Consider the following 18,555-nt stretch of genomic DNA (forward strand, 5'->3'; position numbering starts at 1 on the left):
TATGGCATTGCCCTATATGAAAATTTACATCTAACTATGGACTGGATCACACATGGAAGCTTAATACTCAATGCCTGCATCATGTGATATTGCATATGCAAGAGGGTCATCACAGATACAACGCCATCCACAGAATTTCCATACCACATCATACAAAAGCTTTCCAGTGAAATCAGTGCACCCAGTCAGCTGGTAGGACCAAGCATATAGGAATCAAGTTATGTACATGCACATATGAGGCAGCCCTATATGCACTAGTAAGTAGCCAGGTGTTGTTGTTTTTAAAATCAAATAGCTGTCCTAGTTTTCCTCAGAAAGGAACGGAAATTTGTATATTTAAAAATATTAAAATAAAAATTGGAGAGATTGGAAATTCAAGCTTCTAATATTTGCATAATACGCAATCACCTCATACAGTGTGTAAGGAATGAAAAACAAAGGACTAAATTACTACACCCATATATACGCACTGCTTCATGCATCTAATGATATAATAAGCCCTGAAGACTGTCTGCTGGTTCAGCTACCCCAGACTAACATGGCTACTCTCCCAGAATGCTTTGCCACTGTTACTTGAGCATTCCTCAAAGATGCCTGACACAAACATAGTAAGGTCGCAAGAACATAAAAGGGACACAATTCACAAAGCACACGATTATCCGCCTATGACACCCACATTTCCTTGCCCAGCGCAAGCACAAAAGCAAGCACTGTGTGTGCAGGGGTAAAAAAACGAGCCCACTTCTGCCACCGGACCTGTCCATCTCCTTCTGTGGAGGAGGAGGAGAGAGGGCATGAAGGTGCTGCCAGGTTTGCCCATATCCCTTCTGTGGAGGGGGAAGGGAAGGACTAAGATTCCAGGGGAGGAAAAGCATGAAGATTCCACCGAGTCCCCGTAGCACTCGTCTGAAGTCTGCTCCAGCTGGCCGGTGCAGAAGGGGACGGGGGAAGGTTCCCGAAGCCCTCCTCCACTGAAGTCTGCGCCTGTTGCTCACAAAATAGGAGAAAGACACATTCAATTGGAAAGCAAGATTTCAGGTTTACATCCTCAACGTGCCGGTACCCATGTAAAGACAACTCTTTAAAATAATACCTAAGGTCCGTTTAATGCTTCCCTTTCCCGCCCAGACTTTTGGTCGACAAGCGGGTGTCACAAGATGCACGCTCCTCTAGTCACCACTTACGAGTATTAAACAGGAACAGACCTCTGAATGTAGAAGACATCCACTGGAAATGTTCGCCCTTCCACTGTAAGGATCATGCTGGTATCTTTGCTTGGGTCACTGGTCTCATTTTGGTTAAAGAAATCCCTAAATTTCTAGGGCAAAGATAGCAAACAATTTTTTGAAAATCAGTGCGTTGTTTAAAAGAGTCCACTTCCTAACTCAGGAGCCAAAGGTAGGGTGTTGCTACTATTCTCTTTCAAAATATAAGCATACGGAGGGACCTAACTAACTCGTTCTGTCACTGGCAAGGATTTCTGCTTGAGCAATGGACCTGCCCCCATTCATCTCCCTGTGGGTGTTCCTTGCCCTCCTCACATCTGCTCTGGAGGACTGGGGAAACCCCCAGATCAAGTTTAAGAGACACATGGCGAGTTCAACTGCTTAAGTGGAAATCCTTGCACTGACAGAACAGATTAGTTGGATATCACCTGTTATTTTCTAGAAAGCAAGGCATTACTGTGAGCAACTTATGTTCCAGATGACTTCATTTACTTATCTGCATATGTATGGAAGAGCATACAGTCCTGGGATTTAAGAAGAACTTTTCCTCCTAGTGCTGTGTTGTGATTGGGAGGAAAAAACATCCCAGGTAACCTGGCAAAGACACCTACAATCCCTCATGTATCGCTGCAAGCAGCTGGTGACAGGATGCGCAAAGAGGGAGAAGACTTCTGACACAGATTTTGCTGGTGGTGGTAAATTGACATTAGTTCCTGCTAGGCTACTTAGAATGACTTAGGCAGGTCTGACCCAGCTTGCAGGCTCAGATTTGCCACCCCAGCTCAGAACATATGGAGGTCCAGCAATTTAATCCATCTCTGTGAACTTCTGATATTTTATGATGCTACAAAACATACTTCAATATATAACCTAATAACATTAACAAGTACATTTCCCCATAACTAGTGCTGAGACATTTTTCAAAGTAGCAACCAGTCTAGATATCCTTGGTTTTGTAATTTCTTCCTAATTTGCTTAATCTAGTAATTATCAGATGTTTTGGAGAAAATGTGGCTGACTATAGAAGTTTTAAGTTGTGTTACCAATGTAAATGGTGCAGCCTTTTGATTTTTAATCAAAAACAGACAAAAACAGATCAAACCGAAAGAATGCAAAAGTCGCAATTTCTGCAATAACTATTTCAAAAATATGAATAAATATAATCCCTTTTAAAATAAACTGACCACACAATTTCACAAATTGGGTATTATCTGCTCTAGAACCTTCTAAAAGGGACTCATTTCACAGAGTTCAGGGAAATAGCGTGTAGTGTAACCCAAAACTAACAGCAATTAAGCTTAAACTTTATGCACATTAGTACCAGCAGATTAAGTGTAGGCAATACAATCCAAATTTTATTTTACTTGGATTGGAAATACAAATCTTAATGGCTTCATAAATGTTCACCTCAATGGAAGGCAAGCATTTCAGCTGCGAAAGTTATCTGGGTGAGATTAAAATGAAAGCTGAAAACCCTTTCCCCCTTCCACCACCTCCAAAATTTTCACTGTTAAGAAATTGGTTCCCCTGCCCAAACTGAATGGGGGTAGGGAGAGAGACCCAGTAAGTTAATGGGAGTTAACATAAAAACTTAACAGTGATTTTGTTCAACTGCCAACTATTCTGATGGGGTTTGGTCTGCCTCTGCATGAATGTGTTGATTAGGCTACCATGTCCCATACTCTACTGAAGAGAACCTCCAGATGTTGTTAGCCTCTAACTCTCATTAGCCCCAGTCAGTATAGCTAGTGATAAAAGATGATAGGAGATGCCAACATCTGGGGGGGGGGCACAGGCTCCCCATTATTCTTCTATAGAATGAAATAGAAGATGATAATTGTTTCATTTTCTATCAGAAATAAAATGGGGAAATTATTTGAATCTAATATGTTAGTTCTACCTCTGCATCCAGTGTAGCTGATGCAACAATCAGGCGAAGGTCTCCTCGTTTCTTTTGAACCTGTGAGACACAGCAGGGGGTTTTTAATCCTCAATTATGATTAATCACCACAGAATCCCAGAACTGTTTGTATAATTTAAGAAAGACATTGGTCTGCATACAAAAACAATAGACAAATCAAGTATCTCTATTTTCCAGAAAATGACTTATCCTATTCAGAGTACATGCATTGCAAACCAAGCCAGATATTCCCACATTTGAAAATCATGTAGGTGTATGAGCTTAAGTAATATGCTACCACTAAAATAATCCTCACCACCAGTGTATCATGCTTACAAACCTTAGGAAAATGTTTTATGAAATGATGCTAGCACTGTTTGCCTTACAGGCCTGTAAACTATTAACAAGTATGGTAGGATTCATGTTGCTGTTTCCATCAGAACTGTACCTTCAAGAATACCATCCATTATGAAAATCAACTCAAAATTAGCACCATTGCAAGCTTAACAGAGCAGCAAACTCTTTGATAGTAGGACCAAGGTAATCAGCTCACAAACACAGGCAACTGAATAGACACTCTGAGCAGGTTATAATTCTAGAAACATTATAATCTTTTGCTCAATTCAGAAATTAAATAAATGTGGGGGAATTGAGGTAGGATGCACAAAGAGAGCTCTAACCTTTTTTAATAAGCCAATGGCAATATCTGTATATAAAGTCCTCTCGTGGGCTTCATCCAACATGATGACACTGAATCAAAGAGAAAAGAGCAGAGTTCCAATTATGAGATATCAATGAAAGCTGAAATTAAGTCCACCTGAAAAATTCCAATTTACCAAGTGTAACACATTATATAATAGGCACAATTCAAATAATTATGGAAGTAGTATGCAAGCTGATCTTGAAAGTCACACATTTATGACTCAGCTGAATTTAAAACTCCAGCAGAGCTGCAATAACCATAAATTAAACACAACTGTGGGGGGAAAATGGAATGGGTAATGAAATGCTAGGGATAGTTTTTCTTAAGACAATGACTCCTTATGGTAAAAGTACAAAATGTGAGGCCTGAAGATTGTGCGTGCAAGTTCATTTATACCAGGGACAGGGAACCAGTTTCAGCTTAAGGGCCACATTTCCTTATGAGCAACCTTTGGGGGACCGCATGTCAGTGTTAGGATATAGTTCCGTTCCTCCTTAAAAGGGAACAGGCATGACTATTGTATGTCACATGCCTGTTTACTTCCAGCACTTGCTGGGAACTTCTCTTTGTATATAGCTTTTGCATTACTGCTGTTTTGCTGGAGACGAAGGGAAGCAGACATGCTTTCCTTTGTTCCTGAACTATGCTTAATAAAATGCTGTACATTATGCTTACACATTTCTCTGTCCGCCTCTTCTGCTGTGAGAAGATTTACGCACTCTGCTGATAAAGCATGCACGGGTCTCTAAATGTATCTGAGGCTCGTGTCGCTAATTGATGCTGTTCCAAGGGAGACCAGCTGCCGGCCGGTGGCTGGAGCCAGCTGAGGGCCAGCCTGATGCCTGCCTGATGCCCCCGTCTTCCCGGCAATATCCCAACAGTCAGTACAGGAGGGGACAGAGGTAAAACTGGGTGTGACTACAGTACTGGGTAATAACAGTGGGTGGAGCAACAAATGTGACTCTTTCCTTGGTTCAGCGCATTACTGAGAACAGAACAGAAATCGTGCCCCATTAGCTAAAGTGGTACCTCAGGTTAAGAACAGTTTCAGGTTAAGAACGGACCTCCAGAACAAATTAAGTTCTTAACCCGAGGTACCACTGTACATTCCAACCACACAAGAGTCAGGGGTTTCTACACAGACACCCCTCCATCTTCCACCCGGACAAGAAGGCATTAACACAGTTCAATGACACATCTGCGCCTAGCAAATGTAGTCAAGGACAGCACAGAACAGGACTGGTGAAGGGTACAGCTGGGGCAAGGGTGTGTGGCCTGAGAGAAGAGGCTCAAGAGCTGGATGCAGAAGCCTAGACAGCTGCAATCAGCCCCTGGGACAGAGGTTCATCAACCCTGACAAACTGTGGTATTCCTCTGGGATCAAGGGCACTGTACTTTATTGGTGCTGCTCCTAATTCGATGCACAATTACAGAAGGTGGTGCTCAGAATTTATTGTTTTATTAAGTTCCGTAAGTATCCATGGCAAATTACAGAACAATAAGCAAAATGAAAAGTTAATCACTGCTGCCAAACTAAAGATAAATGTAGGCAAAAGGAAAAGGTGGGGGAAGCCTTACATCATTAATGTATACAGCAGTTAAAAGGGTTGTTAGCCTAACCTGTATCGTGTTAGCAATGGATCAGCCATCATTTCTCTCACCAGCATCCCATCAGTCAGGAACTAAAACACAGATACAAGAACAATCGACGACTTGTTCAGCAACTTCAGCAGCACAAAACTCTAGGCAACAGATACAGAATTCCCTGCATTTCCAAAGTTCAGAGCCAAGAATGCATCCTTATGAAGCCAGGAAAGCAATACAGTGGTGCCCCGCAAGACGAATGCCTCGCAAGACGAAAAACTCGCTAGACGAAAGAGTTTTCCGTTTTTTGAGTCATTCCGCAAGACGAATTTCCCTATGGGCTTGCTTCGCAAGACGAAACGTCTTGCGAGTTCTTGCGAGTTTGTTTCCTTTTTCTTAAAGCCGCTAAGCCGCTAAGCCATTAATAGCCGCTAAGCCGCTAAGCCATTAATAGCTGCTAAGCCGCTAATAGCCGTGCTTCCCAAGACGAAAAAACTGCAAGACGAAGAGACTCGTGGAACGGATTAATTTCGTCTTGCGAGGCACCACTGTATCCACATACAAGAAGGTACCAGCGTGATTGTGGGAACTCCAAATTGTGTAGAAGTGACAAGCAACTTTATCTAACAACAGAAAGCTAGGTGGGGGTGGGGGAAAATGGAGTCCTCTGGAGAGGGGCACGGCTACCTGTCTGGAATACTGAACAGGTGCTGCAACATGTACATTTTTACAGGTTTCTCTTGCGTCTACTGCGTTTTCTCAGCCTATGAATCTCTACTGGCTATGTATGGTGCTATGTATAGTGCTGAGTATGGAATAGTGTTTTAGTGCTATGTATGGAATAAAGAAATGGGTATACATTTCACTGGATTAGGAAGATAAAGCAAGGGACACTAATTTCTGCACCTATGGGTCACAGGCATTTGTTCAAAGATGTTACCTTAATCCTTGTAGCTTGTGGATCAGTACAATCATCAAATCGTATGCAGTACCCAACTTCATGACCCAGCAAGGCACCCCTTTCCTCAGCTACCCGGCCTGCGATCTAATAGAAGGAAGATGAGGAGGAGGTTTAAAACTGTAGACATCAAACAAAACTTAATTCTTGAACTAGGCCTTATTAATAATATTTGACATGTGTACGTAGTTAGAAATTGAATTCAGCTAATTTGGCTAAACTGAGTTAATCCTGTTGGACAATTATATAACTTCTGCACAAGCATCCCTCGTATGACAGGGATCTTTTAGGATCAGTGGAGTTGCAATTACTGTGCTTCTACAGGGACTGCACAACCTACAGGTTTAGCACAACCTATATTTGAAAACTCTACTCATATTAGTCACTCAACACAAGGTTTTGATTGCCCAAACAATAATAGTAATAAACAAATAATATTTTTTTATTATTTATAAACACCAAACTTATTATTATATAAAATTGTTTATAAACATCAAACTCAGAAAGCTGAGACTGGAACATCAATGTAGCTAGAATCCATTTATACAGCAGACAGGCTATTTATAATGCATGTATTCCCTCAATTACAATCAACCACTTGACTCTGGATGAATTCTAGTTGTGCCAGCTGTAGCCCCAGGATATAACGGCCTACAATTGTATTAGCAGTTAGGCTGGCGCTTCATGATGTATTAACACTTTCTCAAACGGTCACAGATAAAAACATCTCCTCTCAGGAACCACCTATACAGTGCTGGCTTACTGTCAGCCTATGTGAATTAAAAAATAGGATTGATGAATGGTTAGAAATAGGAAGGTGGAATCACACAGTCAGCTTAATTCCTGGATATATGGATTAACAGCTAGCTTTCCACCCTCTCAATTTTCATACTTTCCTAATTCAAAAGACAAAATTTTGAATGGCAAAAATCTCAACATTAAAACGCCTGAACATATACAACTAGGTTTTTCAACCCAGAAGGCCATTGCTCAAGGATAAGGGTCTAAAACACACCACCAGTTTCTAGCACCCAAAAGAGTGAGGTCTAGCCACCAAATTTTATGCCACAATACATTCCTGCCATTTTTTTAGTGTTGCAGAACTTTCCTGTTTTGGAACAGGAGGCTAATATAACTACTTCTACAGACCTATTTTTAGAATGCTTGGCTATTTCCAAAGCATAAGTTGCACAAAAGCACTGAAGCCTTTTCTGTGTACATCATCTTCCCATTGTCCCTTTCTTCTTGACTCCATGTTTTCAGGCAATATATTTTCATCTCCTGGACTCCCAATATTTCCAGCTTACTGAAGAGACAGAGACTAACAAGCTTAAAACCCCTCACACTTCATATGAACAGAAAAACTGCATTGTACAAAGCCAAACCACTTGTCCACTAGCCCAGTACTGTCTGCTCTGTTTGGCAACAACTTTCCTACTGAGGAAATTCCTAGCTCAGCTACCTGAACTCCCTTAACTGGAGATGGCAGGTTGAAAATTGAATCTGCAGTAGCCACTTGAAACTGAAAATTGAATCCTCTGCTTCCTCCCCATGTCATGCTTATGTTTCTTCAAGACTGCTTTCTCTAACAATGTTCTTATCAGCAATAAGCAGCCCACTCTAAACAATTCAATTAATTATAGTGCTACAAATGAAAGCACAAACTGGATCCATGAAAGGCTTTTGTGCCAAAGGCTTAAATATCCAGGCACGTTTCACATTTGTTCATCAAAATGGGCCATATGGTAAAGCTATGCAGCCTTGAAACAAACTAAAAACAAGCATAAAAATGCAAATCCAAATTGTGTGTAAATACACAGCCTGGAGCACATTTTAGAAGACGCAAAAATTCTCTCTAAACAGAATGCCTGTAATATAGCATGCATATATATATATGTGTGTGTGTGTGTGTGTGTGTGTATAAGCCCTGCACATCATAACTGCTAGTTCAAAATTTTGTAAAATAACAATCACAACTACCCTTCTGGCAAAGAACAATCACACAATAAATGAACAAGGGCTGCAAAAATGTTAAATATTTTCTGCACCCTACTTCAAGCCCTTGTAATAAAAAAATATATGAACCATGTTTTAATGGTTACATGCTTCTTTGGATCCTGTACAAAGCTGTTCTCACCACCCTAACTTCCTACTTTTAATTACAGGTAGATAGCCGTGTTGGTCTGCCATAGTCAAAACAAAATTTAAAAATTCCTTCCAGTAGCACCTTAGAGACCAACTAAGATTGTTATTGGTATGAGCTTCTGTGTGCATGCACACTTCTTCAGATACTCAGCTCATACCAATAACAAACTTAGCTACTGGAAGGAATTTTTTTTATTTTGTTCCTACTTTTAAGCTGATGAGTTTTAAACTGCTATGCACTGCATCTCCTCAAAGTAAAATCTTTTGCTTGACCATGATGTTATTCCAGCAAATGGCTTCCATTGAGAGACCCACAGTATGTGGTTTAAACCCATCGACAAAAAACCGGAAGCAGGACAGCAAACCCTGAGAAAGATGCTTTCACCAATACTTGCTCAATGTTTCAGTCAAAACAAGAAGGAATTCTTCACCAGAATTCATGCTCAATTGTGATGGGGAAAGAAACAAATTACTTTGTTCTTACTACACACATCATTAGGAAGGAGGGGAAACTGGGCTAACACCCTATTGCAAAGATTTTCACTGAAAACATAGGGCCTTGAGCAAGTCAGCATCTGTCGGACTCTGTGTCAGAAGACAGGTCCCATTACCACATGGATTTTAATGAGATTCAGGAATGCTTAGCTATGCACTGGGTTGTGTCAAAAGTTGATATGAACAGTGCTATACAAAAGGTTAGAACATATTATCATTCCCCAAAAGAATAATACGCAGACAAATAGTTTAAACTGGAGGCACTCACTGAAACGCAAGCAACTCTCCGGGGTTGTGTTACTCCCACCACTCTCCCTTCGGCAGTCCAGCCAGCTTCTGTTAGATACTGTAATGAGGAAACAAAGTTATTAACATAGATGGTATAAAAATTCTAAGTTAAATAGTTGCACTAGCGGAAGCCGGTGCAACAATTCCTGTTAGCACAAGGAACCTTCCTGCCTCTCCTTTCTATCTAAGTTCACAGCCTGGGGCCAGCGTACCTGAAGGATCACCTGTCTCCACATGTTCCTGTTGTTCACTATGATCCTCATAAGAGTTTCACAAGTTCTCCTACTATCTAGGGCATTGTGAGGGGTTTTAAGGGGGGGGGGAATGGTCAGTGGTGGTGCCCCAGTTTTGGAATGCCTTCCTCAGAGAGACTTTTCAGGCACATAATGAAGACATCATATTATCTCATAACTTTTTTATTTAATTTGATCCATTTTGTAGATGCTGTATTGCACCCAACGCTGTCCATGCTAAGATGCTCATGCAACAGGACTTCCAACTTCTTCATCTCACCTTTGCAGCCTTCTAGATGCCCTCAAAATCTGCTTTAATGCTAAGGGGCCCTCCGGAGAAAATGTGGACTACATGCAGGAGAAAGAAAGGTGAAGTCCCATTGTTAGAGCAGAAGTCCATTTATACAATGTTGGACTCTGTTCTTTGCATTTATGCTGCTTTTATATATTCTTCTGCTTTTCTTGTACTTGCAAACTACCCTCTGTACTGGGTTGAAGGGTAAGAGTATAAATTCCTACAGATGAAGAAAAATGAATCATTTCATACTCACTTGAGGAATCTGAGTGCTTTTCCCACATCCTGTTTCTCCAACAATCACCAATGTCTGATAATTTTCTACCAGATAAAGGATGTGATTTCTAAGCTGAAAGAAAAATAAGATATTCAAATGTGATTTAGAATGGCTGAAGAAAACAAGTTCAAAACATCAACTGAGAGAAGTGTTTGCGCAAAAACAGCATAGATTACAACCTAGCACAAACTCCTTAAAACCCACTGAATCCAACATGTGCCTAAACTGATAGTGGGACGTGTGCATTTTCATCCACTCAGAGTTACTGTACAAAATAATTGAATGTTCTAAAAAATTATTTTGTCAGAGGAAATGCACATTCTATGTTGCAAACGCACTATCAGTTTTCATACTGCAAAACAAATGTAGAAGAAATGGTAAAATACCCAGAACATAATGTGCACAATAATTCAATGCAAAGTACTTAAAAGAAATTGATACCTTAAAAACTGGTAGTTTTTGCCTCTGTTGTTCAATAGAAAGGGAAACATACGGATTATAGATCACTGAAACACTAGAGCTTTCACCAGCGCTCTGTCTCTCCTCTGAAAGGCTGACACCAGGCCCTTCTGTCCCTGTATGACCAAATAAATAAATGTCACTACTAATAGGATGACAAGACTTTTAGACAAATGCAAAGAAAGTGGAAAATTAAGTTTATCAGAATTAACCTCTGTAGCTTTTGTAACATCCAAGGCTATCATGCAAGGGAGAATTACAAACCAGTGTGAATTCTAAGATATTCAAAATTTGTTTAAACCACTAGACATAGCTTGCATGTGGCCCTTAGCCAGTCTCACCAAGCCCCAGGAAGTCCCACCCACCTTTCCCCACTGCCCAGCTGATCTTCCATGGGGAGGATTGATTATCTATACATAACCAGTGTGTGTCTGTGTGGGCAATGCAAGGCCTATAAAACCTTGTCCCCATTTTTATGTAAACAGGTTTTACCGAGTTAAATAGAGCCTTCCAAAACTGTCACTCTATGTGGATGGTATTGGCTGTCAGCTGGGTACTTGTGATATAGAATCCTCCATGAAGTTTTAAATTTATTTTTCTGTCGAAAACTTCGCTGGACTGGTCATGTTGTGAGGATGCCTGATGATCGTCTTCCAAAGCAACTACTCTATTCCGAACTTAAAAATGGAAAGCGTAATGCTGTTGGTCAACAAAAAAGGTTGAAAGACTATCTCAAGGCAAATCTAAAAAAATGTAGTATAAACACTGACAACTAGGAAACACTGGCCTGTGAGCGCTCCAGTTGGAGAACAGCCTTTACCAAAGGTGTCATGGGCTTTGAAGACACTCGAACTCAGGACGCAAGGGAGAAACGTGCTAGGAGGAAGGCACACTTGGCAAACCCACACCGTGATCAACTCCTGTCCGGAAACCAATGTCCCCACTGTGGAAGGACGTGTGGATCCAGAATTGGCCTCCACAGTCACTTACGGACTCAGTGTTAAAACCGTGTTTATGGAAGACAATCTTACTCGGCTACGAGTGATCGCCAAAGAAGAAGAAGAATGTAGAATCATAACTTCTGTTGCAAAGGATCCAGGTGTCTACTCCATTGAACAGAAAAATCTAGAACTTAGGTCTGGGAGTCTGCCGCTAGCAGCCATCCAGCTCCAAGGTAGTTATGAAGCTGGAACAATCCACAGGAAAGGATATCACACCATTTAATATTGCCAAGTAACGTGTCAGTTAAGGCCCTTAACAGCTGTAATTTCCTGACATTTTGGAGACTGAGTGAACATGGAGAGCTCTTAAAGATGACATGTTAAACCAAAAGGTTTTAGTTATTTGAATTTGGGTGCATTCTGTGAAGGCTTTTCCTACAACTCTCTCATCAGGCAAACTTAAAATTGAAAATGAGAAACTGGTGAGAAAAGGGAAGAAATACCCACATTAAAAAGAAGCGAGACACCATTTAGAACAGCAGGATTGCCTATTGGGACCAATTTAATAATTGAAATAAGGTTAGAAAAACGTGTTCCATCATTTTCCTAATCATGCTCCTGTGTCTTTAATGGGGCTGCCACTGTTTGTCTGTAACAACTAGTGTATTCAGTGACATTAGCAGGGGGTCATGCTGGTTCTCATAGCGTACAATCACCCCAGCTAATTTCTATGGCTGTTAAAATCTCAGAAGCAGGACTGACTGGGGGTTTTCTAGGTAAGTTGGCAAGCAAAACTTCCCCACTCCCTCATTTCTCTTTATTAATGATGGAATGCAGTTCACCACACTCTAACAAATTATGCATTTATTTATGAGTAAGCCCTACTGATATCACTAATGATTACTTTTGAGTAGGCATGCACAGAAGCCAACTGCAAGGCCCAATCCTAAATGCATTCATTGAATAGGGACCTGAAGACAGCAATTCTATGTACGTTTATTAAGAAATAAGTTCACTGAATCCAGTATGGCTTAGCTCCATAAGAAGTGTGCCGAAGATGACAGAGCCTGCTCAGCTCAGAAGGACTTATCACGCATAAAGGATGCATGTTTCAAGATGTTTTATCTTTTTGAAGGCTCACTTAATAATGCCTGCAACAACTACAAACAAACTACAAACATACATTTAGTCAGAAATAAATTTACCTTTCAAAACCATATCATTAATCCTTGTGGATTTGCTGCAGATTACTAAAGAGCTACTGACAGCTGTAAGTGCTGAATCATGCAACTGATGTTCCAAGGAGAAAACAACAACACCCCCATCATTATGGATATGCATAATTTGCAGTTTTCCCTACACAAGTTCATTGAGATGCCCTTCAGTTTGTAGGAGCTATGCCATATGGTTGCAGAACACAATAAATGAAAACCTCTAATTATGCCAGGCTGACTTAGGCCCAGTCAGGATACATTTCCAGGATGGTATGAGCAGCACTCAAGTAGCATGTGTGTGTATATACCCTTGCAATCACAATTTTGAAGATCCCCATGCACCCAGTTTTTCCAAAATTTGGTTTTCCTGACATATTTACATATTTGTCCATATGCATAGGGTGGTATTTGACGAGGTTTATTCACAGTACTCCTGCTGAATTAATGAACATGACTTGTTGTCGTTTAGTTGTTTAGTCGTCTCTGACTCTTCGTGACCCCATGGACCAGAGCACACCAGGCACTCCTGTCTTCCACTGCCTCCCGCATAACATGACTAAATTAGGTCATTTAATTTCAATGGGTCTTCTCTGAGTAAAACAGTGTGTTTTCTGTTAGTATAAACATGTATGTCTGGTTACATACATATGTCTGGTTATATATGTCATGATGGTCAAGTTGTTATTTTGTAGAGTAGCACTGTTTATCATTCACGGGCTTCTCTGTAGTTAGTTAGTTTACAGCCCAACCTGCTACTTCATTAAGCTCAGACGTGATGGTGACTTTTAGTTCTAGTAAACTTCAAAGATTTCATCCATTTGTCAAAAGTAGTTCAGAACTGCATAGCCATAATGGCAAGCATGAGACTTTCCTCACTATGCATCAGCATCCCAACACATTTGGTAGCCAATATGCTTCAATTGGCTGTTCTTCGTGATGTTTTGGACAAACTGAAGATCGTCTCCGGGTGATTTCTTATTCAAGGACAAATCATTGCCATGGCTTGTTGTTGACTCAACTGTGCAGCACTAAATGGTCCCAAAGAAACCATCACTCCTCAAACAAACTAGATCTTACTTGGGAAAGGTATCAGCATGGGGACAATACAGGCATAATGCAGAATTCAATACTTGTTCTGCTAATAGACCCATTGAAGTTAATAAACGTGACTACCTTTGGTTTTATCAATTTCAATGGGTCGCTGAGGAGGGCTTAATTGTATACAACTCATAATTGATAGCTAATGTTTCACATTCATTATACATCTACCACCATATTCTACAGGTACACAAAAAATGAATTCAGGCAATAATGAAGTAATTGGTCACTTCCAAATTACTCCTGCAGAGGCAATAAGAAACATTACTTCCTGGCCTGTTTCTCGACAGTTCCAATTAAAAATATCTGAGAGTTCAAGCACAATCTTTGTTAAAACTTGGCTCATGCTGGTGATCAATAGAAGCAACACAATGTCCAAAAATGTATCATAAATATATATGGCATGAATCATGTACATCACTTCTGCAAATGCAATGTTCTTGTCAGTAGCTAACAAAAGAATTGGTAGAACCTAAAATCCAATCAAATTATAGTTTCTATCGCAGTCAAGGTCATAAGAGTTGGAAGGTTTAATTTGAAACATTGCCTGTGGTAAATAAATGGCAGTATAATACTTAAAAAAAATAGTTTCAGATTAAATTTACCATCCAGTATGCTCAAAAGAACCAGTTTCAAAAAGCAGCAGTAATTTCCTCAATGCCAATCAATATGTGTAGATAAAATTACCAAGCATATAGAAGTGCAGGTCTTGCTGGAGCAAGACTGACTAGCATCTGACTAACCTTTTTGAGTGTGTCAGTGAGCATGTAGATAGGTGAAATCTGGGAAAATATTGTGTATTTGAACTTTCAAAAAACTTTTGATGAAGTCCCTCACCAATGACTCCTGAATAAATTTGCAATCACATAATATGAATCATAGAATCATAGAATCATAGAATCATAGAGTTGGAAGAGACCACAAGGGCCATCGAGTCCAACCCCCTGCCAAGCAGGAAACACCATCAGAGCACTCCTGACATATGGTTGTCAAGCCTCTGCTTAAAGACCTCCAAAGAAGGAGACTCCACCACACTCCTTGGCAGCAAATTCCACTGTCGAACAGCTCTTACTGTCAGGAAGTTCTTCCTAATGTTTAGGTGGAATCTTCTTTCTTGTAGTTTGGATCCATTGCTCCGTGTCCGCTTCTCTGGAGCAGCAGAAAACAACCTTTCTCCCTCCTCTATGTGACATCCTTTTATATATTTGAACATGGCTATCATATCACCCCTTAACCTCCTCTTCTCCAGGCTAAACATGCCCAGCTCCCTTAGCCGTTCCTCATAAGGCATCGTTTCCAGGCCTTTGACCATTTTGGTTGCCCTCCTCTGGACACGTTCCAGTTTGTCAGTGTCCTTCTTGAACTGTGGTGCCCAGAACTGGACACAGTACTCCAGGTGAGGTCTGACCAGAGCAGAATACAGTGGCACTATTACTTCCCTTGATCTAGATGCTATACTCCTATTGATGCAGCCCAGAATTGCATTGGCTTTTTTAGCTGCCGCGTCACACTGTTGGCTCATGTCAAGTTTGTGGTCAACCAAGACTCCTAGATCCTTTTCACATGTACTGCTCTCAAGCCAGAAATCCACTTTATGAATCAGCAACAGGTTAGAAAACAGAAAACAAGAGTAGGAACAAACATCCAATTCTCATGCTAGGGATCTTTAGGAAAGGAACTGAAAATAAATCTGTTAGTATCATAATGCCTTCATACAGATATATGGTTGACTGCCCTAGAAATATTAGTGGTACCTCGGGTTAAGAACTTAATTCATTCTGGAGGTCCGTTCTTAACCTGAAACTGTTCTTAACCTGAAGCACCACTTTAGCTAATGGGGCCTCCTGCTGCAGCAGCGCTGCCGGCACACAATTTCTTTTCTTATCCTGAAGCAAAGTTCTTAACCCGAGGTACTATTTCTAGGTTAGCGGAGTCTGTAACCTGAAGCATCTGTAACCTGAAGTGTCTGTAACCCGAGGTACCACTGTATTCACATTTCCGGTTGCTATGCGGCCTCGGTCCAGTATATCTGAAGGAGCGTCTCCTCCCCCATCGTTCTGCCCGGACACTGAGGTCCAGTGCCGAGGGCCTTCTGGCGGTTCCCTCACTGCGAGAGGCCAAGTTACAGGGAACCAGGCAGAGGGCCTTCTCGGTAGTGGCACCTGCCCTGTGGAACGCCCTCCCATCAGATGTCAAAGCGACAAACAACTACCTGACATTCAGAAGACATCTGAAGGCAGCCCTGTTCAGGGAAGTTTTTAATATGTGACATTTTAGTGTATTTTTCATCTTTGTTGGAAGCCGCCCAGAGTGGCTGGGGAAACCCAGCCAGATGGGCGGGGTACAAATAATAAATTATTATTATTATTATTACTATGCCCAAAAAAGGATATTAAACAGAAAAGGGTGCTGAAAAGAGTAAAAAAACAGTGCTGGAGCAACTCCCGGATGAAGACAGATATTTTTCTTTTTTTAGGTTAGACAGAAGGTGAGTAAAGGTCATGATAAAATTAGGCAAGGTGTCATGAAGGCTTTCTCCCTCTTCCATAATACTAGAATTTGGGGACATCCAATGAAGCTGAATGTTGATTTAGGACAGTCATATGACAGTAGTTGCCTGATTAAGTTTCCTAGCCTAGCTCGAAGATCAATCTTATCAGAGGCAGTTTTAGGGTGCAGTGCCACAACAATGCTGTAGAACGGAGCGCAAGTGAGGGCACCAAATTTTAGCATCACAGAGGGCGCCGCTGAAATTTGAGAGCCCAAAGTCCACCACTGATCCTCTGCATGTTGATTCAGAAAAGAGACCCACTAAGTTCAACTGAGCTCCCTCTCAGGTGAGTATAAATAAGATTGCAATGACTTGACTCCAACAATTTCACATATACCCAAAACAAACATTTACATAACAGTGCAATCATATGCATGTTTACTCAGCAGTAACTTTAAATGTGTTCAGTTGGCCTTACTCCCATGTAAGTGTGTATAGGATAGCAGCCTAAAGGCTATTATTTATATTTGTTCTACCAAAGTGGAAGCATAACTCTCCCAATTACTTACACTCCTGTGCAGCACTTTATGATAGAAACAGTGCAAACAAAAATGTGTACTAACTTCTGACAAGGCACAAAGAAATATACACTAAAAGAAACTATTACTACAAACACTGTTCTTGAATTTTTGGGCAGGTTAGCTCCAGACCCCAAAGTGAGCAATACTCTAATTTAAATAAATATTAATAGGCCTATAAAATTTCATCCACGCAGTGAAACACTGTCTGCTAATTATCCTTCACGCCAGGACAATAATCTCAAGAGCATCATGCATATATCAAAGAGGTAGCATGCAGATTGCTTAGCACTGCAGAAACCCTTTACTGCTAAGTTTGTATTGTTTCATAAGCCATGAGCCAATGAGGACGGGATCTAATTTCACCAGATGAAAATGTTGACCTTGTTGCTTTTTCAGTCACACGCAAGCTTTTCCTAATATTTCACAGATGTCCCTTGTTTTCAAATTTTGCCCTTTTAATAATGTGCAGAGATCAATATGGAAACATTCCATATTATTATTACAGCTCTGTGCAACAAATTACATATATGGTTTAAACTTCTCCCATTTGTTTGAACCACTGCGTTAGCACTAGATAACATCTGTTGAAACAAGCATTCTTTCGTTTGATAAACTGCAGGCAGAAAAGATGCAAAGCCAATCACTGCTAGGTTTAAACTGAAAAAGTCCCATGGTTTATAATACAGCTTTATTCCAAGTGGCAGGGTAGAAGTATGACAATTAAATATAAGGATTGCAGTCTTGCCATATGTACATTTACCCCAAGGTAAATTCCACTGAGCAGAACAGAGTTCCTAATGAGCCTGGTTCAGAATGGGAACCCAGAATGAGGTTCTTTGCCTATTAAGCTGAGTGTAGGCTCATTATGCTTCATTCATTCATTCATATTAAATTTCTATACCATGCTTCATCCGAGGATCACAGGGCACTTAACACAAAAATACACTACATAGTAATAAACACGATACACACACACACACCCCGAGTTTAAAAGGCCATACATTGTTTAATTAGCTGGGGAAAAGAGGAGTGTTTTTGCCTTATATACCATACGATGGTGGGGGTGTTTCAAAGCGGTTTTGAATACCTATTAACAGGAAGCAGTGAAACTGAAAGAGTACTCCAACGCAGACCCTCCCCCCTCACTGCAATATACTATACCTATCTAGTTGAATTGATGCTTTTGAATTATGGTGCTGGAGGAGACTCTTGAGAGTCCCATGGACTGCAAGAAGAACAAACCTATCCATTCTTAAGGAAATCAGCCCTGAGTGCTCACTGGAAGGACAGATCGTGAAGCTGAGGCTCCAGTACTTTGGCCACCTCATGAGAAGAGAAGACTCCCTGGAAAAGACCCTGATGTTGGGAAAGATGGAGGGCACAAGGAGAAGGGAACAACAGAGGACGAGATGATTGGATAGTGTCTTCGAAGCTATCAGCATGAGCTTGACCAAACTGCGGGAGGCAGTGGAAGACAGGAGTGCCTGGCGTGCTCTGGTCCATGGGGTCACGAAGAGTCGGACACGGCTAAACGACTAAACAACGACAACATCTAGTTATCTATCCAGTGCTTTTTTTCTGAAAATAAATAAATGGGGTACTCTGATTTTCTTACTCATATTGAATTAATGCCCCTCAATGAGGCCAAACTTAGATTCACAAAATGT

General features: G+C 40.8%; 1 protein-coding gene across 4 annotated transcripts in view; it reads right to left on the reverse strand.

Moving 5' to 3' along the window:
* Positions 1-18,555, reverse strand: part of DHX35 (DEAH-box helicase 35) — a 43,750-nt gene that overhangs the window by 20,701 nt on the left and 4,494 nt on the right. For 3 of the 4 annotated variants that reach the window (XM_081009231.1, XM_081009232.1, XM_081009233.1), the window contains exons 2-9: positions 10,546-10,679; positions 10,084-10,176; positions 9,280-9,357; positions 6,354-6,458; positions 5,450-5,511; positions 3,807-3,876; positions 3,127-3,186; positions 1,206-1,318 (exon numbers count right to left, since the gene is read on the reverse strand). In XM_081009231.1, the coding sequence (XP_080865357.1) occupies positions 1,206-1,318; positions 3,127-3,186; positions 3,807-3,876; positions 5,450-5,511; positions 6,354-6,458; positions 9,280-9,357; positions 10,084-10,176; positions 10,546-10,679 (715 nt within the window). Of the gene's footprint in view, positions 1-756; positions 985-1,205; positions 1,319-3,126; positions 3,187-3,806; positions 3,877-5,449; positions 5,512-6,353; positions 6,459-9,279; positions 9,358-10,083; positions 10,177-10,545; positions 10,680-18,555 lie in introns of all 4 variants that reach the window. The other variant, XM_081009230.1, reaches the window with a different exon arrangement.

Source organism: Podarcis pityusensis (genome assembly GCF_964106645.2).
Source record: "Podarcis pityusensis genome assembly, chromosome: 6".
Taxonomy (NCBI): domain Eukaryota; kingdom Metazoa; phylum Chordata; class Lepidosauria; order Squamata; family Lacertidae; genus Podarcis; species Podarcis pityusensis.